Source organism: Anastrepha obliqua, chromosome 2 (assembly GCF_027943255.1).
Source record: "Anastrepha obliqua isolate idAnaObli1 chromosome 2, idAnaObli1_1.0, whole genome shotgun sequence".
Classification (NCBI taxonomy): Eukaryota; Metazoa; Arthropoda; class Insecta; order Diptera; family Tephritidae; genus Anastrepha; species Anastrepha obliqua.
The window spans coordinates 11995105-12022583 of record NC_072893.1 but is presented as its reverse complement, the minus strand read 5'-3'; the positions used below and the strand labels follow the sequence as shown (position 1 = coordinate 12022583).

The following is a 27479-nucleotide window of genomic DNA, read 5'->3' as shown; positions in this document are numbered from 1 at the left end:
AACGTAACTGATGCCTGCGACTTGTAAATCCTAAGATTTCCTCACCTGCTTTACTCTTCATTCCGATTTAAATAATTTGGTTGTTCCTACTCTACTTCCGTTGAGAAACTCGCAGTTTTTGAAAAAAGCTTACTTTGAACTTTTTTCGCAACACCAATGAACAGGTTATGCTGGTGCGACTGGAAAGGGAGGTACTGTATGAATACAAAAAACTCGAGAATCTTGGAAGTGTGAAGATTATATGGATTGATGCACGGTACAGTTTTAGTTGGGATCTACTTTTGGGAGACTTTACTACTGTGGGCAAAAATTAAGGTGAATTGTGTTTACCAAACGACCAAGAGTGCATTTTTCGATTTTTACAATGTCTGATTTGATTGAGCAGACAAGTGCCATCAAATTTTGTTTGCAGAATGAATTTTCGGCTGCGGAAACGTTTAACATGTTGCAGAAGGCATTTGGTGATTCGACCATGTCGCAGAAAAATGTTTATAAGTGGTACAAAGACTTCAAAGAGGGTCGAGAACGTGTTGATGGCTTGGAGCGCTCCGGACGACCATCGACGTCAACAGATGACCAACACGTCAATAAAGTGAAGGAGTTAGTGCTCAAAAATCGTCAGTTGACTGTTAAAGACCTTACTGATATGATTGGAATATCAGAAAGATCTGTGAAAACCATTTTGATAGACCATTTGGGCCTACGAAAAGTCAAATCTCGTTTGGTACCGAAAACTCTCAATTTCTTGGAAAAAAGTCGTCGCGTTGATGTGTGTGAAACAATGCTTTCAGACTATCAGGACAAGCTCAAATGCATCATTGCGGGAGATGATACTTGGATTTATGCTTACGACCCTGAAACAACCGACTAATTAAGCGAATATCGTGCCAAAGGCGAGGCCAGACCGAAAAGAGCACGTCAAAGTCGTTCAAAAATAAAGATCATGATGACAGTTTTTTTCGATTTTCGTGGTGTGGTGCACTATGAATTCCTTCCACCTGGCCAAACTGTTAATAAGGAATATTATTTGAGCGTTATGCGTCGTTTACGTAAAGCAATTCGTCTAAAAATACCAGAATTATGGGCCAACAACTCTTGGTTTTTGCATCACGATAATGCACCGTCTCACACTGCACTCGTTCTTCGTGACCATTTCGCCAAAAATTCCACGTATATCGTTCCGCAACCACCGTATTCGCCTGATTTGGCTCCGTGTGATTTCTGGCTATTCCCAAAACTCAAGAGACCACTCCGGGGAATGCGTTTCGAGTCGATTGAGGAGATAAAAGCTGAATCGAAGAAGGTGCTGATGGCTATACCGGAAATGGACTATTTGGCATGTTTCGGGGATTGAAAAAATCGTTGGCATAAGTGTATTTCATCGAGAGGAGATTATGTTGAAGGGGATGAAATTGATTTACAAGAATAAATAAATATTTTTCATTTTACAACCAAATTCACCTTACTTTTTGCCCACAGTAGTATATGATAATTGAACTGACGGGATAAACTGGCAGGCTACAGAAGTTAATGGTCACTGATTTGTGGTATTATGAAAACTTAACTGGTAGTGACTTCGGGTACGAATATGCAGAAAGCATTATTGATGACTACCAATGCGGATTTCGTAGAGGAAAATCATCAATCGACCAATGCTTTGTTCTTAGCCAAATGTTTAAAAAACATCACGAATACGGGCTAGATGTTCACTACCTTTTCTTTGGTTTTATGCAAGCCTTCGACAGTGTTAAAAGATATGGGTCTCACCATGGATTGCTACGTCTTGGAATACCAGCCAAACTTATAATGCTCGTTAACGCAACGCGTACAAATAGAAAAGTAAAAGTGATCATTCAAGGGAAGCTCACAGATTCTTTCTCTATTGAAACAGGTGTAAAACAAGGTGATTCCCTTTCAACTGTCATATTTAATTTGATGCTGCACTACGTCGTAGAGGAAGTCAGCGCATAAGATGGCTAGGTCATATTACCCGTATGTCTGCTGACTGTGCCGTGAAGAAATCCACGACAGTAAAGCTACTGCGCGTAAAGGCCAAAGGTAGACCGAAGAACCGATGGATAGACACAGTGAAATACGATCTCGAGTATTTGGGAATACGTAATTACAAAGCACCTCGCGTTGTAATGCTTTGAAAGAAGAGGAAGGAGAAGATTTCGGTTATGAGCTCTGCCAGATGACCTAATTTAGGTACCGCACAGAAGAATAGCCCTCACAGCACTTCGAGAAATTTCATGGCAGTTGCGGTATAATAAATGTGAAAAGACAGGTTAGGTTAGGTTGACCTGGCTGCCTAAAGGCATTACATAGCCCTATTGCTCCTTAGTGTTACCAAGTGGAGCTAGTAAGTTTCTTTGTAGTAGATATCTTGTAATACGTCTGCGTCTTTTGCGAATCTAAGTAAACTCTGAAGCCTTAACACTCATATTGTAGAGCCCCTAAACATTTCATCGAGCTCTAGCTAATGCAGGGCAAGAACGTAGAAGTTATTCAAGAGTTTCTCTCTCTTCTTGTTCATCGCAAAATCTGCAGCTATCGTTGTTTGTAATTCCTATTTTGTATTCGTGTGCCGCTAACAAATTGTGCCCTGTCAGTATACCTACGATAGTTCTGCTATCTTTTCTAGACGGGGTTAATACGAATCTGGCGTATTTATGTGCATTCCATGTAGACATGATTTTCGCAGTTCTGCAAGTGTCTAGATTATTCCACCTCCTGTCTATCCGTATTTGCATATCCCCAGCGATGTCATTGTATACCGTATTTAAAGGTTTCAGTATGTCGTTTTCTTGTTCAAATGGTATGTAAACAGCGCTCTTGGCAATCTCATCTACAATTTCGTTTCCTGCAATGCCCTTATGCCCGGGTACCCAATGGATGTGTAACCGTCTGTCTGCGGCTAGTCTCTCTATGGTTTCCTTACTTTTAAGAACATTTTTATATGAAATTTAATATGAGCTTTTGCTTTTCGCCACTTGGCTGTTAAGGTATATATTTATTTTGGAGTTGCTTGATGTCTTTGCGAATGCTATTTCCGCCGTCTTACCTACAGCAAATACTACTGCTTGGAAGGTACTGCAGTGATCGGGGAGCTTAAATGGCTGCCTTATGCCTAGCTATGCGCAATAGATCCCTGCCCTTACTCCGTCTAGCATTTTGGAGCCGTCACTAAATATATTAAGAAAGTAGAGTTTGAACTTATGTCAGCTCGGTCTGAGTTACATTATATCTGGGTGACAGATGAAAAGCACGAAAAATATTTTATATGGGTCTCAAATTTGATCAAAGGGGCTATTGTGTTGATTCCGCAATACTAATTGGTGCCAAAAAAGCTTATATTTTTGGGCGCTGGTCAACGACCCAATTAAAGTACATCACACAATTTCCTACCAACAACACTTCTCTAGTTAAATAGTCGGCGGTAATCTTATACAATCGATTTACTGCCTCTGCAAATTCAAGCAGTGTCCCTTCCTGAAGGAGTACTTCAACCTAATTTAGTTGATGGTCAGTTACTTTCGTGGTTTTTCTGTTTGTATATCATAATTTTATGTGTGGCTTCACATACAGAAAATTTATCACAGGCACTTGCGTATCAAGATTCACTTGATAACAGAAATTCAAACAGACATACGTATGTATATGTATGGATGTTTACTGGGATGCGTGTATGCTAGCATTGTTGTTATTCTGCTTTTGTTAGCCAACTACTTGGTCAAGCAAATAGCGAACCAAACGCAAAATTGGATAAACAAACGGACTGTGAAATGGACAGGCATGAAGACAAGCAAATGAAAGTGAAGTAAACATAAATGGGGGATGGCTGGTTGACTACAAAGGTGGAAGGAGCACGCGCTTTTCCTATATGTATATATTATATATTATATATATATGTAGTTGTGTTTTAACACTCACCACAGCGACCACAACCGCAACTAGAATCTGAGGTGGCTACCATAGTTACAAAATTGTTATGCAGCAGCGCGCTCGCATCCTTGACGCGCGAACAGGCAATCACGCGAGCAAGTACACGCACATATACACAAATATATACAAGTATGGGCATACATATACCCATGTATATGTGTATGTGCATATTTAAGTATTAATTTTTTTGGTTTAACGCATCAGCGCACACATATGGAGACAGCTGGTGGTACCTGCTCCAACAACCAGGCGGCATGAGAAAGTTGCTACCAGACAGTTCAACAAAAGCATAACCAACTATTCTTACTCACACACAGCTACCAAAAGATACACGTATATGCACACTTATTCATAATATAGTGAAATGATTTTTCTTAGTTCTCACATTCTCCATTTCTTGCTCATTACATTTCTCTCCTACTTCAAATATTTGCTCGACCCTTTTGTGGTTTTTCGCCATCAGCAGACAGACATTATAAATTTTATTTACACAGCATGTTCCGATATGTTTTATGTGTTTATGTATGTGTATGTCTGAGTATCAAACCTCAATTTTATTCAATCCTTTCATGCGCCACTCCTCTTGAATCCATTTCTTCGCAACTAAGCTCTCCATCGCGTATACGTAACCTTCGCCCTCAACTTCATGTTTGGGTTAAGAGAGTGCGTTAATCGCGTAGATTTTGTAGCAACGTTTTTGCTTAACTTGATAGGAGTTTATTTCCTTAAAGCGTTCTACGTTGAGCGACTATTACTATTACTTTTTATGATACCAGGAAGGCGCAAAGGGCCACGTTGAGCGTTGACGAACTGCAAATTTTCACGTTTGAGGTTTTAAATGAATAGTGAAACCGTGGGATAGTAAAAGTTATTCAGAAAAATTTGTATACGAACGTGAAACTAAAGGTTTTATATGGCAATGCTACATACAGCATTTCGTAGTTTCTCATGAATTTAATTTTTTAAAGGAACTTAGGAGCAAAGGATTAAATATTGAAAAAAAATTTTTTTGTTTTTTAATTTTAAATAAATTTAATCATGAATACGAAAGATGATGTATCCAGTTATTCAAAAAAATCTTTGTTGACTTTTTGCCAGCACATACAAGTATTTAGTACAATAATCTCCTTTGCAAAAGTTGTCTTTGAATATTCTTGAATTTTCTGCCCCCGATATTTGCCGTTGTTTACGTGCAAAGATCCAAAAACTTCCACATAATCTTTCTCTCAAACACTCCAATAGACACCTTATCGGATTTTGTCTTCTTGTTTCTGTAGAAATACGTAAAAATGTAGTCCAACTTGCCTCCTATGAAATAAAGTATACGCAGTGGGCACCTGTGTTTAAATTTGTCTCTTGTATTCAAAGAATCTACAGTAAATGGCTATACAAGGTGTGTCTTTTAAATAACGAGTATGCTCTTGTTAGAGGATAAATAAACACCTACCAAAACTTAGCCACCCCCAGCTCCTCGGCATAGAGTTACCTCTTTCTTATGCAGGTCCTCTGGCTACTGTCAGAAGCCCATTCTTCATGGGAAATTAATTCTAGTAAATTATTTTGAAGCTATGTTTATGTGATTGCTTTATGGCAAAAAATCGTCAAGTGGTTTTATAACAGTTTCTTGGTTTCTTGGCCAACTTCTTGCTATATTTGCTTCTTTTTCGCACAAATGCAATTCAGTGATTTGAGTGGGTGATGATTTTTTCGTGTGCAAACAAGATTTTTCTTTGTAAGTTACTCGTATCAGCATCCATAACTGTGCGGAATTGTGCTTGAAAGCTCCATGTACTAAGTTTTTTTTCTGGACTTTAGCAAGACAATCATCCCATAATATTTTGTTTTCAGGGTGGATTTCGATGAATTTTTGGTTTAACAGCTATGGTGATTTGCGGCACTCGAACCGTGCATGACTGATCATGCACCGGTCAGGACAGAAACGGGCTCGCTGAGTCAGAAATGTGTGTCTTTGTTATCTTAAGTGGTAATATCTTAAAAATTTGTATGTATATTATTGAATATATGAAATTCTTAGTGAAGAAATTTTATTGCAATAAATTTATATTGAATAAATTTTAATGAAATTAACATTAAAATTTATTATAAGAAATGGTGTGAAAATTCAAAAACCCCGGAAATGAGAAAATAAAAAATAAAATCATGAAATATTTTGTGAATAACAAATATTTATAAAGGCAATGATTGATTTTTTTTTATTAGTCAGCGGAGTATATTACTTACTTACTCTAAGCAGATTGATATCATCAATAAATTCCTTTTCTTGAAATATGTGGATGTAATGTGAATAACACGAGCCGCAGAACTTAATCACTCAGGCACAATATTTTATAAGAGCGTACAATTGGTGGCGTATGTCCGCGATATTGACATCATCGGCCTTAACAACCGCGCTGTTAGTTCTGCCTTCTCCAAACTGGATAAACAAGCAAAGCGAATGGGTCTGGTGGTGAACGAGGACAAAACGAAGTACCTCCTGTCATCAAGCAAACAGTCGGCGCACTCGCGTATTGGCACCCACGTCACTGTTGACAGTTATTGTATAATTTCGAGGTTGTAAAAGACTTCGTGTATTTAGGAACCAGCATTAACACCGACAATAATGTCAGCCTTGAAATCCAACTTAGAATCTCTCTTGTCAAAAAGTGCTACTTTGGACTAAGTAGGCAATTGAGTAGTAAAGTCCTCTCTCAACGAACAAAATGAACACTCTACAAGGCTCTCATCATGTCCGTCCTAACGTATGGCACAGAAGCGTGGACGATGACAACATCCGATGAAGCGACGCTTGGAGTGTTTGAGAGAAAGATTCTGCGTAAGAGTTTGTACCTTTGCACGTTGGCAACGGCGAATATTGCAGGCGATGGAACGATGAGTTGTATGAGCTTTACGACGCCATAGATATAGTGCAGCGAGTAAGGATCCAGCGGCTTCGTTTGCTGGGTCATGTCGTTCGAATGAATACAAATGCTCTGGCTCTGAAAGTATTCGATGCGGTACCAGCTGGTGGTAGCAGAGGAAAAGGAAGGCCTCCTCTGCGTGGAGGAGGACTTGACTTCACTTGGTGTATCCATTTGGCGCCGGTTAGCACGAGAAAGAAATGACTGGCGCGCTTTGTTAAACTTGGACAAAATCGCATAAGCAGTTATCGCGCCAATTAGGAAGAAGAGAATGTGAATAATAATGATTTTATTTTTCTTCTCACCTTTTTTCATCGATAGTTGAGCTTAGATTGCAAATTTTACAGAGCCCTTACTCCAACTATGTCAGTTCTCTCTGATGTCAATGGAAAAATGTCCATCAAATATTTTTTTAACTCTGCACAATTTGTGCCTGACTTTTTGAGAAAGTCACGCGTACACAAACTTTCAGTAACTTTGAGTAGCTTTCGTTTTTATAACTAAATGGTTAGAAATGGTTATATAAAAACAAAATGTCAAAGAATTCTTGGTATTTTAAACTCATTGAAAAAAAGTTATATGCCACGATTTGTATCCTGGTCTATCATCAACTATTTAAGTGATGACTTACCTGTTTATGATAAAAGTTCGATCTTTCGTGCAAGGTGAGGGCTCCTTAAGGGGTTACATATATACATAAAAATAATAAATAAAATAATTTTGTAATCCCATTGCAGCCATTAAGCCAGGGACATTTTTACAAAATACAAAGCCATCTTCTTCAGCAAAATATTCAAGGAAAGTTTGTTCTCTTCTCCGATAGTAAGAAATTTTAGTTTCTTTTGTGACTAAGTTTCTTTCTTTTAATCTAGACGCCAAATTTTCTGAACCAGTCTCTGACAGTCCCAGATCTCTAATGAGGTCGTTTAAATCATCTTGGCTAAATGGTTTTGGTGTTCCCAGGTCACAATCAAAGTCACTATCGCTATTGCCTGCTTTTGCCTCAAAATGTAAAGGTTCTTCCTGTGAAGCACCAGGTTGAGGTTCAGATGACATCGTAGGGCTCAAAACACGTCTAAGTGCCGATCGTATGGAAGGATATTCCTCCTCGATTTTTTCGGTTAATGCCAGTTATTTTTCCATACAAAAATAACAGTCGTCGTGGTGGTTCACAGGTTCAATCCAGATCATAGCGGTTTCATATCTAAATTGATTCCTTTTCTTATTCGTCCACAAACGTAGAAACTCAACGCACATTTTGCATACCTTTTGTGGAATCCAAGGCTTATTTTTCATTTCCATTGGGTGACCGAAGTAATTTTTGTACGCCTCATTTACGAACGATGTCACATTCAAACGGTTTTCTTGAAATATATACTCTCCGCAAATAAAACAAAAACTATTCCGGTCATTTATACAAACTCGTCTTGACGATGCCATAACAAATAATATTAAGAAAACTTAATATTTGTTTAAATATTCGTCAATTAACACTGAAATATAGTGATTTTTTTGAGATAGCTATAACTCGTAAACAAGAGCTGTTACAAAAAAAATTAGGGTATATTTAGAATGAGCGTTGTCAAATTAGTAAACATCAAGTATCAAAAGTCATTCATCAGACAAAAAGTGCGATTTTGTTTTTTTGTGTAATTGGTGCGTACAATTCCGTTAGGTGTTTGGCCGAACTCTTCTTCCTATTCGTGGCGGGTGTCTTGATGTTGTTCCACAAATAGAGGGATCCACATTTTAAAGCCGATTCCGAACGGAAAATGATTTTCTATGAGAAGCTTTTTCATGGCAGAAATACAGGCAGAGATTGCCATTGCCTGCCGAGTGGCTATCGCTATTAGAAAAAAAACTTTGAAACGATGAAAAAATGTATAGGAAACTTTTTTGAAATGTCTGGATAAGTAATTGAATCGAATGAATATTCGATCTTTCTTTCTGCAGCCATAAACACCATCTTCATTCCTTTGTCTTCGTTGCAGAGCATAAGGCCAAAGTAAATGTTTTTCATTTTGTGCGATTCTCGGATATATTTTTCACTTGCTGCCAGGTTATTGTTTTGTCCAAGGCTTTGCATTTCTCTCCGATGCAGCGTCGCCAAGAGCCCCTAGGTCTGCTTCTTCTGCGATGTGCTTGGGGGTTCTAGGTCTGCTTCTTCTGCGATTTCCTTGGGGGTTCTAGTTCAGTGCTTGTCTGCTGATTTCAGTGCCACCTTTTCGTAGGGTATGGCCAAGCCATCTCCATTTACGTTCTCTTATTTCAATTGCGATTTGGTTTTGATGGCATCGTCGATGCAATTCGGTTTTAGATATCCAGTTGTTTGGTCACCAGACACGTAGAATGCATCTTCAGCAGCGGTTCACGAACACTTCAAGCTTCTGTATAATTTCCGCAGACAGGCACCATGTTTCACAGGCGTAGAACGGAACTGAAGCCATAAACAACAACAAAAAATGGATATCGAAATTAAATTACACATTCATTAAAGCAGCTCGGGAAAGCCTATTTAACAAAAAATATTTTTGAGACGTCGTTATAGGGAGAATTACCACATTGCAGTGACTTCTTTTAACACTTCCAATCTTCTCAAACAATTCCATGCACTGGTAAATGAACATGCGACTAATCCCAAGTAGTCGAAGTGCTTTGAAATGATCTCCTCTTTTTTCGTTTCACACTAAGATTAAGTTTATCCCCGCGATAAGGCTCTCATTAACTGACGTGCCGGCTGAAGGCTGAAACCATTTTGAGTTCATGGTACAGACTAAGGCTTTGCAGGTTACACTTCAAAAGTGATGACTGATGTAACGGGGGCTATAGAGTATGTTCACTTATTCTATTTTAATGGGTGTGTTCAAAATCGTAGTACCGTTTATGCCCCTACTGAGTCCATATTTTTATCAACCAATCAAAAAAAGGTAGTAATAAAATTATTTGCTTTACTTTATTTCAGGTTAACGATTAGCAGCCGCTCTAAGGAAAATTAAACTGCAAATTAACCTATGAGAACGCCATTGAATGTGAAGATGTGCGACAAGTGTAATAAAACGCTTATGGTGCACGCTAAAAATAACAAAAACAAGTGTAATAAAATTAACGGCTTAATAAAAATTAGGCTACATAAACAAAAAATATCAATGAAATTACAACAGAAGGAACATGAAATTATACTAAAATCGAGCAGTAGACGAAAGAGTGGAAGATTTCCAACAGAAATTTTGACTATAAAAAAAATGCACAAACGTGTGGCGAATACGATGGCAACGAAAAACATGCGCGCTACAACAAAAACCGCTGTGAATACAGGAAGAGCAGCAGCAGCAACACTAAAACGAATAGCGACAACGAAAAACAAAAACAATACCCACAAAATAGGCTGCGCAAATCAAAACCAGCCTACTAAAAATAGAAAAAGCCTAGAAGGGATTTATTTAAATAATTTAAGAGCAGCAAAAAGATATTGAGGAATTGAATAAAAGCGACACTTGACTGATCAAAAGCCATAGATTGCAATATTTTCTAGCTGGGCCAGAGCGCCTTGAGTAACTGCGACTCATTTTGGAGTGTGCGTGGATTGCGTTTATTTTAATTTTCCGGCGGAAGTGATTATTGATAGCGTAGATACGCGCCCTGACCGTTACTTTGTGTTGTTGCCCGTTTTTTTTTTTTTTTTTTGTTTTTTTTGTTTAACGCCTCCAGCGTCATTTCCGCCGCTTGCACTGCTGTTGCGCCCTGTTAGCCTCGCACTTCCACTTCCGCCAACAAGACAGACAGGCAGACACACAGACAGACGTTACCTTCACAAGTCACTGCCACCACTGTTGGCGTCACAACTCCGATTACTGCAGCTCAATACGGCCAGGCGCATAACCGACGTTCCATAGCTGGCAGCTGGCAGCTGGCAGCTGGCGACAAGCAGTGTGGCCTCAGAGTGTGCGCACAACGAGACAACGTGGCAATTTGCAATTCAAATTAATTGACGTGCAACAAGAGCACACACACACACATACACGCATACAAACATAGGAGAAAAACAACTACAATTACCACGAGATACATAGCGAAAGTAAGGAAAAGTGAAGAAAAAAAGGCAAAAACAAAAACCAACACCAGATTAACAAAAGCATTGAATAACAACGTCAGCGGCTTTCACCTTTTAAATTGCCTCGCTTTCAGCATTTTGGCCTTCCCGAGCGCTGCTTGGTTGCTATTCTGCTGTACTGCTTTCTCCGTCAACAAAAAGTTTCACACCCTAGCCGCCTTCGCCGTCACTTCAACGTCGCCTGTCACAACAAACACATAGCCACGCACACACACACGAACACAAATAAAGCGTCATGATAACACGGCTGTACAACACCGAGGAGGACCCTGCCCTTTGTTCGTTAATTTGGGGCAGAAACTTGAGTGTGTCGAGTGCAAATGGACAAATCGATGAAGATGGTGGTGAGACAACGATTGTTGGTAGTGTTGTCGGCGCCCAACCCACACTTTATAGCGCACACAGCAGTTTTGGCATAAGCAGCGCAGGCGGTGGCGGCAGCGGCAGTGACGGCGGCATTAGTGCAGGCGCCGAGACGGATGTAGTCATTGGCAGCGCTGCGGTGAGTGTTGGTGGTGGCAGCGGCAGCAGTAGTTTGCGTGATGATTTTTTCATTGCCAACGAGGTAAGCACGAAGCACCTTTCTTTCTATTGCTGTTTTTTTCGGTTTTCATTGATAAATGTAAGCTGGTAATGTGCGTGAGTCGTTGCAAGTTGGTGTATGAGTATATGTAAATGACTGCGAACCCTTTCCTTTGGGCGTTTAGTAGAGCAATCGATTACATTGCGGTTTATTAGTACGTGTTTGTATTAGTTGAAAGTATGTGATATGTAAATATTTTATATTGAAATTGAAGCGTAATTTTAGTTGAGCATAAACGGGGAAAGAGCAGAATTACGTATAGTTCACCATATAGCCACCACATCTATGTATTGGTGAAGGTTACCATTTGTTCAGCAGAGTGCCGGAAGGAGTTAATTTGAAAAAGGTTCAAGAGTAAATAGACGAAGTTAGAAATTTGAGCTTCTGCATTTGTACGTGCGTAGTTCTTTTGAGCTGTGACTTTTTTTCATTTTTCTCTAAGGCTTGGCGGTCATGGTTTCCAGGCAGCGCACCGAAAAGTCTGTAAAAGGGTCCACCCACTCTTCATTTTCATAGACCTGATAAGAATTACTAAACTGGTGGTGAAAAGTATAAAAAAGCAAAAGTTGAGTGTAGTTTATTATTTATTGATGTAAAAAAAAGCTCTGGCGATTTAAGAGCTCAGGCTGCTATTTTTAGTTTGCCAGCAAACACTCAACACTTTGTGTCAAAATTATAAGACCCAGCTAATATTGTTTCCTACTGCTAGCCAATTATTACATCCATGAAACTTTTTGTCATATAACTTGAGTATTTCCACCTTTGAATAGCACAATTTCACAATTAGGTTAGATTGAAATGGTTGCCCTTAGAGAGGGGACGCCTTGACGAAATTAAAAAAAAAAAAATGTCGCTTGTGATACCACTGGAAAGGAAATAAGCTGGTAAGGAAGGAAAGAGGAGGAGGAGGGAATGTGTATTGCTTGAAGACCGCCAAATGATGACTGATTTACGGTGGTGTTAACCACTTTGTACTGCTCATTAGATTCATCAAGGTTTTAATATCCATGCCTGCTATATCGTGGCGTGGCAAAGAGATGAGGACCAAGCAGGGCAGTTCCAGAGAAAGTGTTAAAAAGATTCCATCTAATCCTCCATGCAACTGACGCAAAAGGAACACGAACTACTTCCGAGTCTCACAGCATGTAAACCACGCGACCTATGTCCTGTAAGAGCACTCACAAAATTCGAGAGCTGAGATTTTATTAACCGCAGGAAATCCAGCGAGCGCCTCCGATCCACTCGTGGCCAGAAAGATTTCGCCACCTTACAAGTTTTTTTATTTACCCAGAACTCGCTGAGTTGACGCGAGGCCCACCTCTGCAGAAGCAGAGACCGCAGGTAATCAACGAGATGCAAATCCTCTCGTTTTACGGAGTAACTACCTCGCAGGTCCGTTGTCTAGCCAGCTCATCTGCCGCACAGTCTCCTGCGATGTCGCTAGGAGTTTTATATGCAATCGAAAGCAAAGTCAGGCACCCAGTTTCGAGTAGACCATCATCAAGTCCAGAGCTCTGCTTGCCGTTTAGCTGCTGGAGTAGATATTAATCTCCGTGACAGTTATTGCACAAATGAGCAGCCAATCAGCTCCTTGTTTAATTCCCGCTAGCTCTACTTGCAATACACTGCAGTGGTCCGGTAACCCGAACTTGAGTCTGATGGTGAGCTCCTTGCAGAATACTCCTCCGGCAAACCTGCCATTTAATTTTGAGCGATCCGTGAACATCGGCCAGACCAGACCCTGCCTCCAAATACTGCACCTTGTCCATTCTTCCCTTGAAGGAACGTAAGTGGAGAATGTTCCACTCGGACTAAGAAGGGGTGTGAATTGATCAGTTGCCAAAGGGATGAACCCAAAGTTCTTAAGGATACTTGGGTGAATCTGATTGAGGCCAAGCTTATAGGCTAAGCCTCTTAGTCTGAATGCACATTGATTTAGCATTGCATTAACTCGAAGCGCCGCATTGATTTCAATGAAGACAGAATTTTGAATTCTCTCCAGCTTCTTTATCGATGCCATCTTACAGGAGAGGCGGAGGAACCTGACAGAATCCAGGACTTGGTTAAGAGGATGACGACCAACGAGGGGCGATTTACGTTTGTGTTAAGCTTTAAACCTTTAAGCTGCTGATGAATGTCACCAGATGTGTGATATTTAAACCCGCAACATCCGCAAGTGTAGCAAAAAAGTGAGAGCCCAGGTGTTTAAACCTTAGCCCGACGAGAGCAGAGCAGCTGAGAAGAAGGTGTTGAGACGATTCCGCTCCCTCTTCCATACAGCTTCTGCTTGAAGCAATGCCAAGCCTCACCGCATGGACACCTAACGGGCAGAGTCCGGTGAGGATATCTATCAAATTCGATAGATGTAACTTCGTTAGCCTTAGAAGCTCTCTCGAGCCCCCGCGGACAGAACGACCTCGCGGCTTTGCATGTTTGCGCACTAGTGAAGCTCTTCTTTCAGGGAGCAGACCACAGGTTCTCAAGGGAACCCCAATCCTATCATTTTGCGGTGAATTCGTTTCCAGGGTCCCCTGTCGGGCAATCCCAATAGTTTCCCGTAATGCCACTGTGACCGGGGATCCAACTGACCTTAATATCGAAGTATTTGGATGGAGTCGATAGAAAAGTCAGACAGTCCCCGTCGAACATCGAACCCAAAACACTAATTGCCGTCTGACTGACGGTGTAGATAATTACCTCCCTTCGCAGTGGTAAACAACTAATCCACTGGTTCTTTAATTATGGCCACTTCTGTTTGGAAAACACTACAGTGGTCCGGCAGGCTAAATTTGAGCTTGATGGGAAGCTCCTCGCGGAATACGCCCTCACCAGCCCTTCCGTTGAACTTTGAGCCATTCTTAAACATGTTTTCTAAGCTTTGTCTTCAAATGTTGCACCCTATGACTCTTCCCCTTCGGGCTCAGCGAGGGTGCACATTGATCAAGCACCGTCAAGTGCTGATTGCAATCTTGAGCTGTTGGCGATATTATGCCAGCCTATAAAGTACAAGCAGATAACTAAGTTAAGTGCTTAGCCATAAGTATAAAATGAATTACCATTACATAAAAAATTAAAAAAAACCAAATTCACTTTTCTAGAAGTTCGCCAAGCTGTGTTCTTAGCCAGGGGGATAATAGCCCACCTTGAGTGCAGTAACCAGTGGCCATTAGTGATTGTTTAGAACCTCCTAACCTTTTCTGTGATACTCCATTTCAATGTGCACATGACTCAGTCTGATATTGAATGAATGAATGAATGAAAATGAGTTCGCGTTTTGACCTCATAGCCCTTTCTGCCTTCTACTCAACACAGTACCTCATCCAAGCACAGTATTCTTAACCCCTTGGATACGTTTAACGTGTGAGACTCGTCATGCACTTGTTTGCCCTACGAGCGGCTGGTGCCTTTTGTTTTTATTAATTTATTTTTGTTTTGCAACTCTAATTGCCTGAAGTCATCCCAAGACTACATATGTCACTAATAGTTTAGAAATAAATGAATTCTTATGCAAAATGTACTGCTTTTAGATACTACCCCAAGTAACCAAAAATATTTTCTCAAATAAATTCATACCCTAAGATAGAGCTGGGATGGGCTGAGCGTATGTGCCTTTATTCCGACCGCATGTGGACGAGATATCTTATCGCTCTTTGCTCTGTGGCATCTCATTCGAGACGAAAATATGTGGAGTCTCCAGGGACAGGTCGCAAAAACGACAGGAGTCAGTTGACCATATTCCAATCCTGTGTAGCTGGTTGCGTTTCTGCAGGAGCTTGTGGGAGCGCCCGTGAGCTTTCTAAGTTTGTCCTTAGAAAGGGTTATGAGTTACCTGAACCTTCTTCAATATTAAAATTGGAGTACCTTCCCTTTCTTTCATAAAGTATTTGCTTACATGCGACTGTAATTGAGTATTTAAATCAACTTTCTCTGTTGATATCTTTTAAATCACTATTTTACCGAAACCGGCGCTTTAGTGTGAGGATATATTCTTAGCCAAAACAAAATCTTTACTTCCAACGAACAAAAATTCGGGCTATTAGAAAGACGTCATTACATCAAAATTAGCATATTCGTGTGGTGGTGAATAAAGTTAAAAATTCGTATTAAAATACGCCAAGGCTCAATTCAATGCTCAGTTACATTGCCAATCAACGCATACCATTAAAGTAGGAATTTTTTCTAAGTAATATTCATTTATGTAAATTTTAGCAGCAAATTGGAAATTGAATATTTAAATTTCCACTGAATAAAATTACCGTTTAAGGTACAAGCGAATGTGTGCTAAGATACTTATGTGCTTATACTCATACACATACAGGTATATGGGGTGGTCCAAAAGGTGTGTAGCAAATTTTAAGGGAAAGCAAAAACATTTTTTTTTTGTTTTTTCAACGAATTGAAGAGAAAGTTAAAATAACATAGAATATGAGGAAAATTTTGAGATAAAAATTTGATTTCTATTGCAATGCTTAATTGCGGCGCTCTAAAAGTGCACATTTTTGATCATAGAAAAGTCTGTTGTCTTCAAACTTCTTTGGATATATTCTTAAATTTTCTTTATTTTAATAAATTAATAGTTAAAAAAAGATTAAGTAACAAATTGGGGTACATTTTTAATGAAAAGTTTTTTATTGTATCATTTTTCAAAAATTTATTCGATCTGATATTTTATACTAAAATAAAACTTTAAATGTTTGATAAAAAAATTGGACAATATATAGTAAGTTAAAATAGCTTAAAATGAAAAATGTTCCACCAAAAAAGAATTTCACTTACCTACAGAAAACTACCAAATCCTATGCCGATGGGCCATCTACATTCGCTTGTAAATTGCTTGCTCTGACTGTTCAACTGTACTAGGAATTCGAAATTTTTACTAGCGTATCCTTGATACGGCCTCGGTAGTCTAGCGCAAGTGCACAAGCCTGCCATCTCAAAGTTTTTGGCTCGAATCCCACGTAAAGTACGGTCCTTGCATTTTTCTAAATTTGCCTACTTTCCTAGCTTCTACAAACAAAAAAAATTCATTTCACAACCCCAACAATCTTATCCTTCCAATCCTTACTCCCGCCCAAAAAAGTTAGCGCATTACTTGCATTGTGGCTGCTAAAATGCTAAAACAAGCAAAAACCAAAGAAAAAGACACAGTCACACTTTGCATCAGTGGCGCCATCAAGAGGAAGTGGGCAATCGCGGTAATAACGCAAACACACGAAATCCTCAACCAGCTGTAAAACACAGATGGCGCTCTAAACAGTTAGAAGGCGTTGTTCCTAAGCAACCACAGGTGGGCATACCCACTATTTAGCTGACTTATCACATGACTAATCAACACAAAAAATCCTTGTGACGTATGCTTTTTTTAGGAGTGGGGATAATCCGTCCAACTTGCTTAATTCTCCTCGAGGAAAACCCAAAAAGAAACGGACCGAACAGGAATGACCCGTCGACATAGGATTGGGGTTAAATCAAAAATTTGCTACTTGAATAGATTCTTCTAGAGTTATTTCATACGAGCTTCTTAGTTTTTTGGATGAAAAAAAAATGAATGCGCTTAGCATTCTGCAGGCCACTTCAACCAAGTGGTGATTCATCCAGAATCCAACCAGCACTTCTGTACCATTTTGTTGCCACATCCTCGCTACCAACTTGTTTAACGATTATTTACAGCAAGACTATATCCAGTCTGTGCGATTTAAGAACTTTTATAGGTTGTTGACGTCTAAGACAGACAGTTGTTCGCGCCTCCTAGACAGTAATTTGCCAAGGACTAACATTTTCTCCCTCCATAAGGCAGGACATTCACAGAGGAAACGGAAAATTGTTTCCTTTCCTGCAGACTTCTATTGAATTGGAATCTACTCTGTTGAAGAAATCCTTCAGATACCAAAACAAATTACAATCTGAAAAGGAATAGTGAGCGCTAGAGGATAAATGCAACTCAGACTTCTCAGCCAAGCTTCTGTAGTTTTTGTCGAGATTATCAAGTACAAAGGCTTTGTCACGTTGAAAAATTACGATCTTTCTGTGGCTCAATTCTGGTCTCAGAAACTGAATTTCGCATATTAGTTTTATTAAAACAATGGGAAATAAAATAATTTCATATTCCAACACAGGCTATATATCACGCTCAATGCGGCAATAAGGCTGAACACTTTGAGTAAGTAGTCAAGCAAGAACTACGGCCAGGGTAAAATACTGGCTGGCATTTTGGAGCTTCCCAGGCAAGTGGGCTATCCACTCCCGCCTACATTATAACTTTTACGACCCTCCTACTCCACAGGGAAGAGTAAAAACAGGACGATGTAAGACAGGGCGAATCCATCCATGTATACAAAGATAGCTCAAAGCTCGAGTGCAGGATGGGCGGAGGTATATATTCTGAATATCTGGCGACCTCTTTCATTTTTCGGCTTCCTGGCTAATGCAGTCTTTCAGGCTGCACTCATGGCAATAATGGAAGTCGTAGCATTGGTGCGGTGTGATGCGATACCTGGAGAGTAGACAGCCTTCAAGGTAGCTACGAAGTGCCGCACATCTCTTAACGAGATGGCTGCGTCATTGCACCTAAAGATAACATGGATAGCTAGACTTACCTATGAACAAATTTAAATTTGAGAAAATGGTAAGAGCAGCGAATGAGGGATGGCGTAATGAAGCCAGATGTAGAATCACCCGACTGTGACCGACAAGCGCACAGAATCTCTGCCAAACCAAAATAATCATAGTCTTAGCACACTGACTTCAGTTTTAACGGGGTATTGGCTAATCGGCAGGTACGCCCAGAGGATGGATGTGCAAGCACATGCATTTTACGGAAGTTGTCTAGATGAGGAAGAGGAAGAAACGATCCCGCACCTTTTGTGCCATTATCCTGCCTTATCCAGATGTTGATTTACCATTTTGGGTAGAAAATTCTTTAATGAATTGGAAGATCTTAGTACTGTGGAAATTATGGATCTTCTAAAATGTTTGAAAAGCACACATTTGTTTTAAGAGAGAAAAGGACAAACTTCCCATGCGGCTTCACAATGGGTAATGAGCCTGAGTCTGTCCCGCAGTGGACAACCGCTTCAACCTTACCTAACCTAACCTCAGTTTTATGAACGCTTGATAGTAGAGATCAAAACCAATAGACGTTTGTAGCTCCTCACACCGTTTAGCAAAAATTTACTTCTTTTTATTATCTAGAAAAAAATTTCTTATAAACGTGAAACTATAGATTTTGTATTGAAGTGCTGCATACTCAGTGTTTTATTTGCTCATCAACAAAATTTTTTACATAAAATTTCAAACCAAACTAAATAAAAAAAAATGTTTTAACTGAATACTTTTACTCACTCGAGAATGCCAATGGATATCAAACGAAAGAGGATTTACCTATCTATTGAAAACCATTTTGTTTACTTTTGATCAGGACAATTATACACTATTTATAGTATCCAATGCCTATACATTACCATATTTCAGAGGAAGCAAGTTCATTATTTTACGTACAAGCTCGACTATATTTCTTCGCAAGAAGCACAAAGTTGAATGCAAACAAATATTTTTTTTTATTATTAAATATATCCACATTCCTTTGACATCCATATTAGTATCATAAACTGAGCAAAAGTAGTAAAAAAAAATTTCTTTCTAGTCCTTTGAAATTTGTGAGTCTTTCAAAAAAATTAAATTCATGATTCAGAATTCAAATTGGATACAATTTCACGGGCATATGCAATTTTTCTTGACCTCGAAGCCTCTTGATAAGCTCCTGCTCCTTTTTTTACCAATTTTTTTATTTTTGTAATATTTTCTTTGGAACGAAAGTGACGATACTACACAGAAAATACACATACCAGCCGCCAAGTGACGCTCTAAGTCAACTAATTTGGGTTCTGTTTTTGTTTTTTTGTTCTTGTTCCATTGGCACATCTGTGACTAACATTCTTGCTGAAGTTTTATCGACATTGCTTGACATTCGTAAAAGTTACGCCGTCTTGAGTAAATCTTCTTCTCCACGTGTTTTCTATTTCTTACAGTTTTAAAATTGGATTTGAATTTGTAGCAACGAGCTTGTGTAATATTTTGCGCTACAAATAGATTCAATGGTGCGAAAAACTTGTTGAAATGTTGAGAAACTGTTTCGGTAAACATACTTTAAAGATAAAAGTCATTTACGAGTCACTACTGAAGATGATACGTGAGAAAACGATTGCCACAGCTTTTGCAATGGGCGTTAAATGATGAACCTATCTTTTCCGAGTGTTTGCCGATCGGCCAATGACCGGCAAACCCAACTACGAGTTAGGAAATTGAATGGCGTGCAGTCCTCAAAACTTTGTTAGTCTTTCGTCTATTGTACTGGGGCCAAATAATTTTCAAAAAAGCACATAAAGAAATGGATGCTCATGTTTTTCTGCGCCTTCCTAAGAAATAATATTCCCCCTTTAACTACAGTCAGGAGGATGCCGATGACAGGATAAGAGGACTCTGAGACCAATTCAGTCCATTTCCTGACAAATTCGTCAGGCAATGCGAGTCTACCGGGAGCTTGAGCTCTTCATCTGCTGTAATTGGGGGTTGAAATCCGATTACAGCATTCGGGAGTCGGGAACTTAAAATGGTGGTAGGTGTCTCCCGATGAATGTCCTTAAATGTAATTAGGTATTTCTAAACACTGTCCGGTCCAGTAGTTGTCAGTTTGTTTTGTTCCAGATCTTGTCGAAGCAGTTTAAGAGATGCCTCCTGACGTATCTGGGAGGCGGCTCTGATTCAAGCAGATGTCTACATCGGTGAAATCTGCGGTAGCACCCTGGTAGAATTTGTTTGCTGAGCAGCTTGTTGTGCTCCTTTACAGGTAGCATCTCCACCTCATTATGTAGATGTTGTAGGGGAGACATGAGTAGGCGTCCCGTCGCTGTCCGAATAGCAGTGTTTTGGCATGTCTGGAGCTTTGTCCACTGTGTATCACTAGTTTCAGGCGACCAGGCAGAGGCAGCGTAATTTAGAACCGGCCGGCTGGTTGCTTTAAATGGCGACAGCAACATTTCTTCGTCTTTGCTCCAAGTACTGCCTGCTAGCGATTTGAGGACCTTGTTGCGTTTTTGAACTCTCCTGTCGAAGGTACCTTCCAAAATTTTGGGGTTGTTTACAGTTGGTATTGGCGTGTCGTTGACTTTATCCTTGAGCTGTAGTTCGACCTTCTTTGTACAGGTGGTAAAGAGGGTAGCCGTGGATTTAGCAGGGGAAAGTTGTAGATTCCTTACAGAGAAAAAGCGAGAAAGGAACTGGGAGGTAATCGTTTACTTTGGCACACAAATCATCAATGACATTAACGTATAATCGTCAGCGAAGGAGACCAGAGCGACTCCCTCGGGTGACTGGGGGAGCTTCGGAAAGTGAAAATAAAGTGTAAAAAGACACCACTTTGCGGAACACCTTGCTTTATCTTCCTCTGTTTAGAGTATTGGTCTCAAAAAATCACAGACGAGTGCCGACCACTTAAATATTTCGCGGACCATCTCTTCAGCCGTGGCGCGAGTATCGACTTTATAATAGCGTGGAATGGCTGACTGTATTTATAATTTTCTTCAGGTGCAGCGATACTAAGACAGTTCTCTCGCAGGGGCTGTTTTGGTTGAGCACACGGGTTATCTGAGTATTTATAGCGGTGAGTGCTGTGGTGGTGCTGTACACTCTTCGCAAACCATGCGGACTAGAGGCTAGGAGCTGGAGAGCTTCAACAACTACAACAATATAAGGATATAGAAGGATATTATTTAACAGCAACACCTCGTAATTGAGTTTAAAGCGATAGATCATAAATTTCTCCGGGTTCTAGCCAGCAACTGTGTTCCTTTGCGAAATATTTATCGCTACCTAAACTTAAACATCACCCATTATTTTGTAATACCATACATTACTGGATATCTTTATTCAACCTTTTCAAACATTTGTCCGTACGTAATTCACCGAAACGCCTGCATTTATGCTAAGCAGCTGTAAGTCGTGTGAGAATGTGTCATCTTCTTCGCCTTGAATAACAGACCCATCAGCAGCAACTGTCAGGCCAACGTAGATGTAGTAGAAGAAGAAATGAGAAAATTGATTTGACATACAAATACTAGTACGTACTTGGCGCTAAGCGGTTAAAAAGATGGGCGTTGAATGTCACTGGCTTACGCTGGCTATGCGCAATTGATGCTGCTGTGCTGGTAGGCGCTGGGCAATGGCATTGGCAGACGGTTGTGCAGCAGCGACTTGAGCACGGTCGAACTCACTTGAGCATCGCATCGAACGAGCCGCCAAGTGCCAAGGGCCGGGCGGGTAGGGCGTGCGGCTGGCAATGAATGGGCATAGTAATGACATAGATTATGTCAACCTTCTGCTTCTTTTCGTTACAGTCATTCTTTTCTCCAACTTAAAATTGTGTTTGCTATCACTTTTTCTTTTTTTTTTTTTGCCAACTTTTTGCACAGTTTCCATTCAATTTTTCTTATTTTGCCATTGAAATTTTCATTTATAACCAAGCATGCCTGTGCGGCACAAGGCTCGCACGGATTTGTCTGTTTGTCTGCTGTTCGTTTATTTGTGCACTTTTGCTCCACTGAGAGGGTCTTTGTTGTACTGTATAAATACAATATTTATATGCATGTATGCGTGCGCCTACGTCTGTGTATGTGTGTGTGTGTGTGTGTAGGCATGTCCCTTGGAAGGCCATTTGATGCCGCTGTTTATTGCCAATGACAGTTTTAACGGCGACCAGCCTTTTTTGTTTATTTTTTTCTTACCTACAAATGCTTATTTATGTGCACGAACAGACATACACTCACACATACATGCATACATATGTAGGTATGAATATGCAACTCGAGAGAATAACACAAATTCTTTGTAACAATGCAGTCGTTATCGCGTAGTTGAATCTGTGTCTATCTTTCGTTAATATTTTTCTTGCTTTAATAACCCATTTTTTCTTGTTTTCTCTTGCCTTTATTGGCGCACAGTTTTCTGAGGATCCACGCACGGAAGCATTACGTGCGTACTCGTACGGCATCATTTTGCCAATAATCTGTGCACTTGGCATTCTCGGCAATGTCCTTAATTTGGTGGTATTGACGCGAAGAAATATGCGCGGAACGGCTTATATTTACATGAGAGGTAAGTGAAAAAATCTTTATATAATACATAAATACATAAATATGTATATGGCTGTATATAATAGCTTGTTTTTTTTTTTGCTGGAGAGTGAGAGCGATTCACATGCGCAAGCACTTAAAAGCTTGTTTTTTATACTACGACAAAATACCAACGTCTTGTCAATTAAGCAGTCCGGACTGGTGTATGATTAATATCACTGGCCAACTGCTACTTTTAAGATTCACAAAATCTCTGAAGCCCCAAGCTTCTGAAGACAACCAATAATTTCGTAAAAAACAAGTTCCGTTGGGTTGAGCGTCGTGAGAACCATGAGGATCACCCCGCCGAAGACAGGATATACAATAGAACGCAGTCTCATCATCTTCTAGTATCTTACCCTCATTCCGACATTCGTTTAACAGAATAAAACATCAAATCATAAAGCATCCATCCATTATAAGCCACTTGAGAGATGCAAAGAGTTCTTAGTTGAAAGAAATTGTGAACAAAAAGCGGTACTCGCTGAATACTTACAGGCGAAAATAAGATAAGCTGCTTTTGATTCACCCTATCTCTGCTTCCTAGAAAATTGAGCTGTTCGCCTTTCGAAAATTGTTTATATAAATGCAACAACAGTTGAGCGATCTTCAAGCAACTTGGTTTTTAGACTCTTTGCCAAGATAATAGATTTTAAGGTTTGCTTTTTAACTATGGTGAAAAAGAAAATTGCCAGCGTAACGTTTTCATGGTGAAAAGATTTTTAGAGGTGTACTACCCTAGCAGACCGTTATTCGCCCCTGAGCGAATTTCACAGATATGCCGACGTCGTTCGTTTTGTGTTTCACTAAGCTAAAGCTAAATTTTGTGAAGAACAAAACAAATGATGTAGACTTCAAAGTTCCCCTGAAAATTTTATTTTCTTCACCATACCTAACGAGTTAATCTAACCTAATCATCCTTGAGGAACGTTGGTTGCCAAGTCACTTGAGAATAGAGCAGCCGAATTCTCAACAATCATTTCACATGCATTTTCATACTCGTCCAATCAGTTTAGACAGCAACGAAGTGTCACTGGTGGATCTTTTTCGATTATCACCAACACAATCTCAGTTTTTTATAAACACACCCCAACTGACGTCAAATCATCAGCTGATTCTGTCCAATTCACTAAAAGCCGAATCTCAGAGCCTGTCTGTTAAAGAGCTCACCTTTAAAATCTATTCACCGCGCCTTTTAACGCACAAGCCACCTGCTTATGTCAGTGCTGCAGGGACAGATTCTGAAGTAGATATTTTTGGAAGTATTTTGTCTCGTTTGCTTTTCTTTGATCGCAACAAATTGCTTTAATTGTTTTCTTTGCGAACTATCAAAACTTGTATATAAAAAATAATGCAGTGCTGCTAAATCATATGGAACGTTGGATTTCAGAAAAGTTTTTGAGTCGAAAGGAGATACTGAAAAGCATTTCGATAAAACAGCAGCTGAGATGGTTTCTCCGTGCCAAGCGAGTGTGTGGAATTATTTGCTTTCTGTGATCTCTTCTTCTAATGATGCTTTATGAAAACAAGATGCAAACGAGTGGTGGAAACTTGGCTCTTTGGCTCCGAAAAGACTTCGTATCCAGAAATCGGCCCAGAAAAATTCGGCATCAGTTTCTTGGCGTGCGAAAGTAAATTTGCTTGTGGATTAATTGCAAACTAGTAAAGCAATAAATGAATATTACTGTAATCTTTCAGACTAGCGGAAGAGAGAAATTCGTGAAAATAGCAATGGCTAAAGTCGATGAATTAAAGAATTAAGAATTATTGGGGCATCTAGCGTATTCACCAGATTTGGCCCTTAGCGACTTCCATTTGTTTGCAGACCTAGGAAAACTCATACGTGGAAGGCATTTTTCATCAAATAACAGCTGTATTTAGCAGCTCTTCCAGATTCTCACTTCATGGATGGAACTTATAAAATGGAATATCATTATCTCAAGATAACTAATAGCTGTCCCCAGCATTGACATACTTCTATAAGTAGGTTTCGTGGCTGCACCCATTCCATAGCTGGCCTCTTAAGACTCTTTATGCTGATATTGGAATATTTTGGCTCTCATTTGTCGTATCAGTTTGTGGGGCTATCAGAAATTATCGTTAGCTCTCTGCAAATTTTTCTCTCAGAAGCTCATACTACTAAGTAATTCGTCATCAGTTACTTTCTCAACCATTCATGGTGCTCGTTACTTAACTAATTATTCAGTTATAGAATAAATGACTACCTTTGCGAGGGACCCACTTGTACAAATAATCAAAATTCTTCCGTTGTGATATGTTCAGATATGATTTGCTTAAGTAATTATACCTGATTTTACAATCTTTTCTATTTATCTAATATCTTTAAAATCGTTTAATGTTACTCCCGCATCAATTCATTAGGCAATTTTAATCTTCCAGGCACCCATCCATTTAATTATTTATCTTCATACGTTCAACCTCAGCAGTGCCTGCTATTAAGAGCATCTAACCTTTTATTGTTTTTCATATTTCATCAGTAAAAATATTTATGCAAGCGTGCGCACATTTCTAAGGCTGTTTGTTCACGTGTGCATTAGCATTAATAAAAACATCATCACACTCATTAGAATCATTATAATCGTGTGTACCTATTAATTTCGGGCTGCCTACTCGACTTGTAAGTGACATCATAAATTCTAGAATCACTACCAGCTGGTATTCTCCTCGATGGCGTACTTTACCACGCGCTTCTGTTTGTGTATTGTAAATGTATATGTGTGTATTTCATGGAGGATCATGCAACGCGCAAATAAGTAGCATAAAATATCACCAATTCATAACCTGTAGGAAAAATGTGGGGAAAAAAATGTCAGCTTAAGTACTTGGATTATTAAGGTAAATGAGAAATTTTAGCACAAGCCACTAGTTGTTCCCTAAAAACCCTAAAAGTGGCTGAGCAGCATCATCATGTCTGAAAAAACTAGAGGACTGGTTTTGATTGGACCGATTTGAGTAGAACAGGCGGTCGTACTCAATGGTTTGGCCTGGTTCTGAACAGAAAACAATGCCTTCTTAGTTTAAAAAAAGCCAAAAGAAACAGAGAAAATATTTCAATTGTCATCCTCCTACCGACACAGGACAAATACTGGGCTTCCGATTATGCCTGTGGTAGTCATATGATGGTCTTATGGATTGTGCCTCGCGACCAATGAAACCAGCAAATGTAGCTTATTATTCTGTCAGCTTGAAAAAAAATTCCTGCAATTGCCCTGTAATACTTTTTCAAGAAGCACTTGCCTGTAATACAGGTTTTGAGGTTGCATCAACAGTCAGGGTCTTCTAGTACCACTTCTTGCAAAATCTGGACTGATAACGCTGCGTTTGGATCTTCAGCTTTTTTTAGGCTTACTTGGACCCTTCTCAATTCAATGGCGCAGCTGCTACCTCACAGGGAATTTTTAGATATCGGTTTTCTCGAAAACTGTAGCCAAGCTGACAAAAGAGGGTACGACATTCTATTTAAAAGGCCTGAATTAAATCAGTTTACCCATTAAAATCTTTGCCCAAATTTCGAACTTGCACAGTGCATCGACTCTGGAGTGATTTCTTGTTAAGTGGTCTAAGAGTTTTGGTCACTTTCGTACATTTTTCTGAAAATTGGTTTATTTTCGTTCTTAACTACAACAAGAAGGAAATTTAAAAGAAATACTTTGGAAATTAATTCAATGGTAAAAATTTTGGTTTATAATTTTTTGAAGTGAATTATCTTCAGATACTTTTAAAAAATTTTAAAGCTTTTTGGAATTTAAGAATAAATTATACTTTTTTTAAATACCTGCTTGGAACTAAATAATATTCTTTTTTTCACGCTTCGCTAAATCAGTAGTTTGCGCTGATTTTTCACTGGTACGCATAATAATTAATAACATCCTGACCAACTTCAGGCTGACCAGCTTCAGTTAGGTCTCCTTTTGCGAGGAAACCGTCTCCAGGGTAACCTGTTTAGCTAGCTTATCATCTCAGCAGTTTCGCGCTATGCGTCCATGACCGGGAAATCAAATGAGCCTAATATCGAAGCATTCGGATGCAGTCGAGGGAGAAGTCAGACATTCTTTAATTAATTTCGAATGCAACGAATTGCCGCTTGGCTGTCGCAGTAAATGTTTACCTTCCTTACAGTAGTTGGGGATGCAGGCAATCAGTCTACTGCTTCTTTGATTGCATATTCCTCCGCTTAAAAACACTACACTGGTTCGCTAGCTTCAATTTGAACTTGATGGGGAGCTCGTGACAGAGTACTCCTCCACTAACTCTTCTGTCCAACTTTGAACTATCCGTATACAGTTTTGCTATGCCCTGTGTTCAAATGCTGCACTTCGACCACTCCACCCCATAAAGAAGATGAATTGAAAAAGTAGCGCTCGGAGCCAGCGAAAATATGTATTGATCAAGCATCATGGGAATAAACTCAAAGTGTCGAATAATAGGATGTCCGTCACTTAAGTCGAACACCCCAATCCGATTGCTATATTTGCTGAGGAAATTTTGCCTGTGATGTCCACGGATACCACATTCAGCATTGCGTTAAGCGCTAAAGTTCCCGGTATGATAGTTAGAGGCAGGACGCAGAAAGTCCCAGGGGGCTCCACGCCATTCAACTTTCAAACTCGTATATGTTTTGGACAATCGTCACACACACAGAAAAGCTAGGACTACCATTTCATCACTCGCATACTGGCACTTACGTCACTGTTGACAGGTACGATTTCGAGATTGTAAGATACCTCGTTTATCTA

The 27479-nt window shown here is 39.6% G+C and overlaps 1 protein-coding gene across 1 annotated transcript; it reads left to right on the top strand.

Annotated features, from left to right (window-relative positions):
* Nucleotides 1–10838: 10838 nt before the first annotated feature.
* On the top strand, nucleotides 10839–24425 carry LOC129237084 (uncharacterized). The gene is made up of 3 exons (XM_054871498.1): nucleotides 10839–11539; nucleotides 22552–22705; nucleotides 24421–24425. The coding sequence occupies exons 1-3, from the start codon at nucleotides 11210–11212 to the stop codon at nucleotides 24423–24425; spliced, it is 489 nt and encodes a 162-aa protein (XP_054727473.1). The 5' UTR covers nucleotides 10839–11209.
* The last annotated feature ends 3054 nt before the right edge of the window (nucleotides 24426–27479 follow it).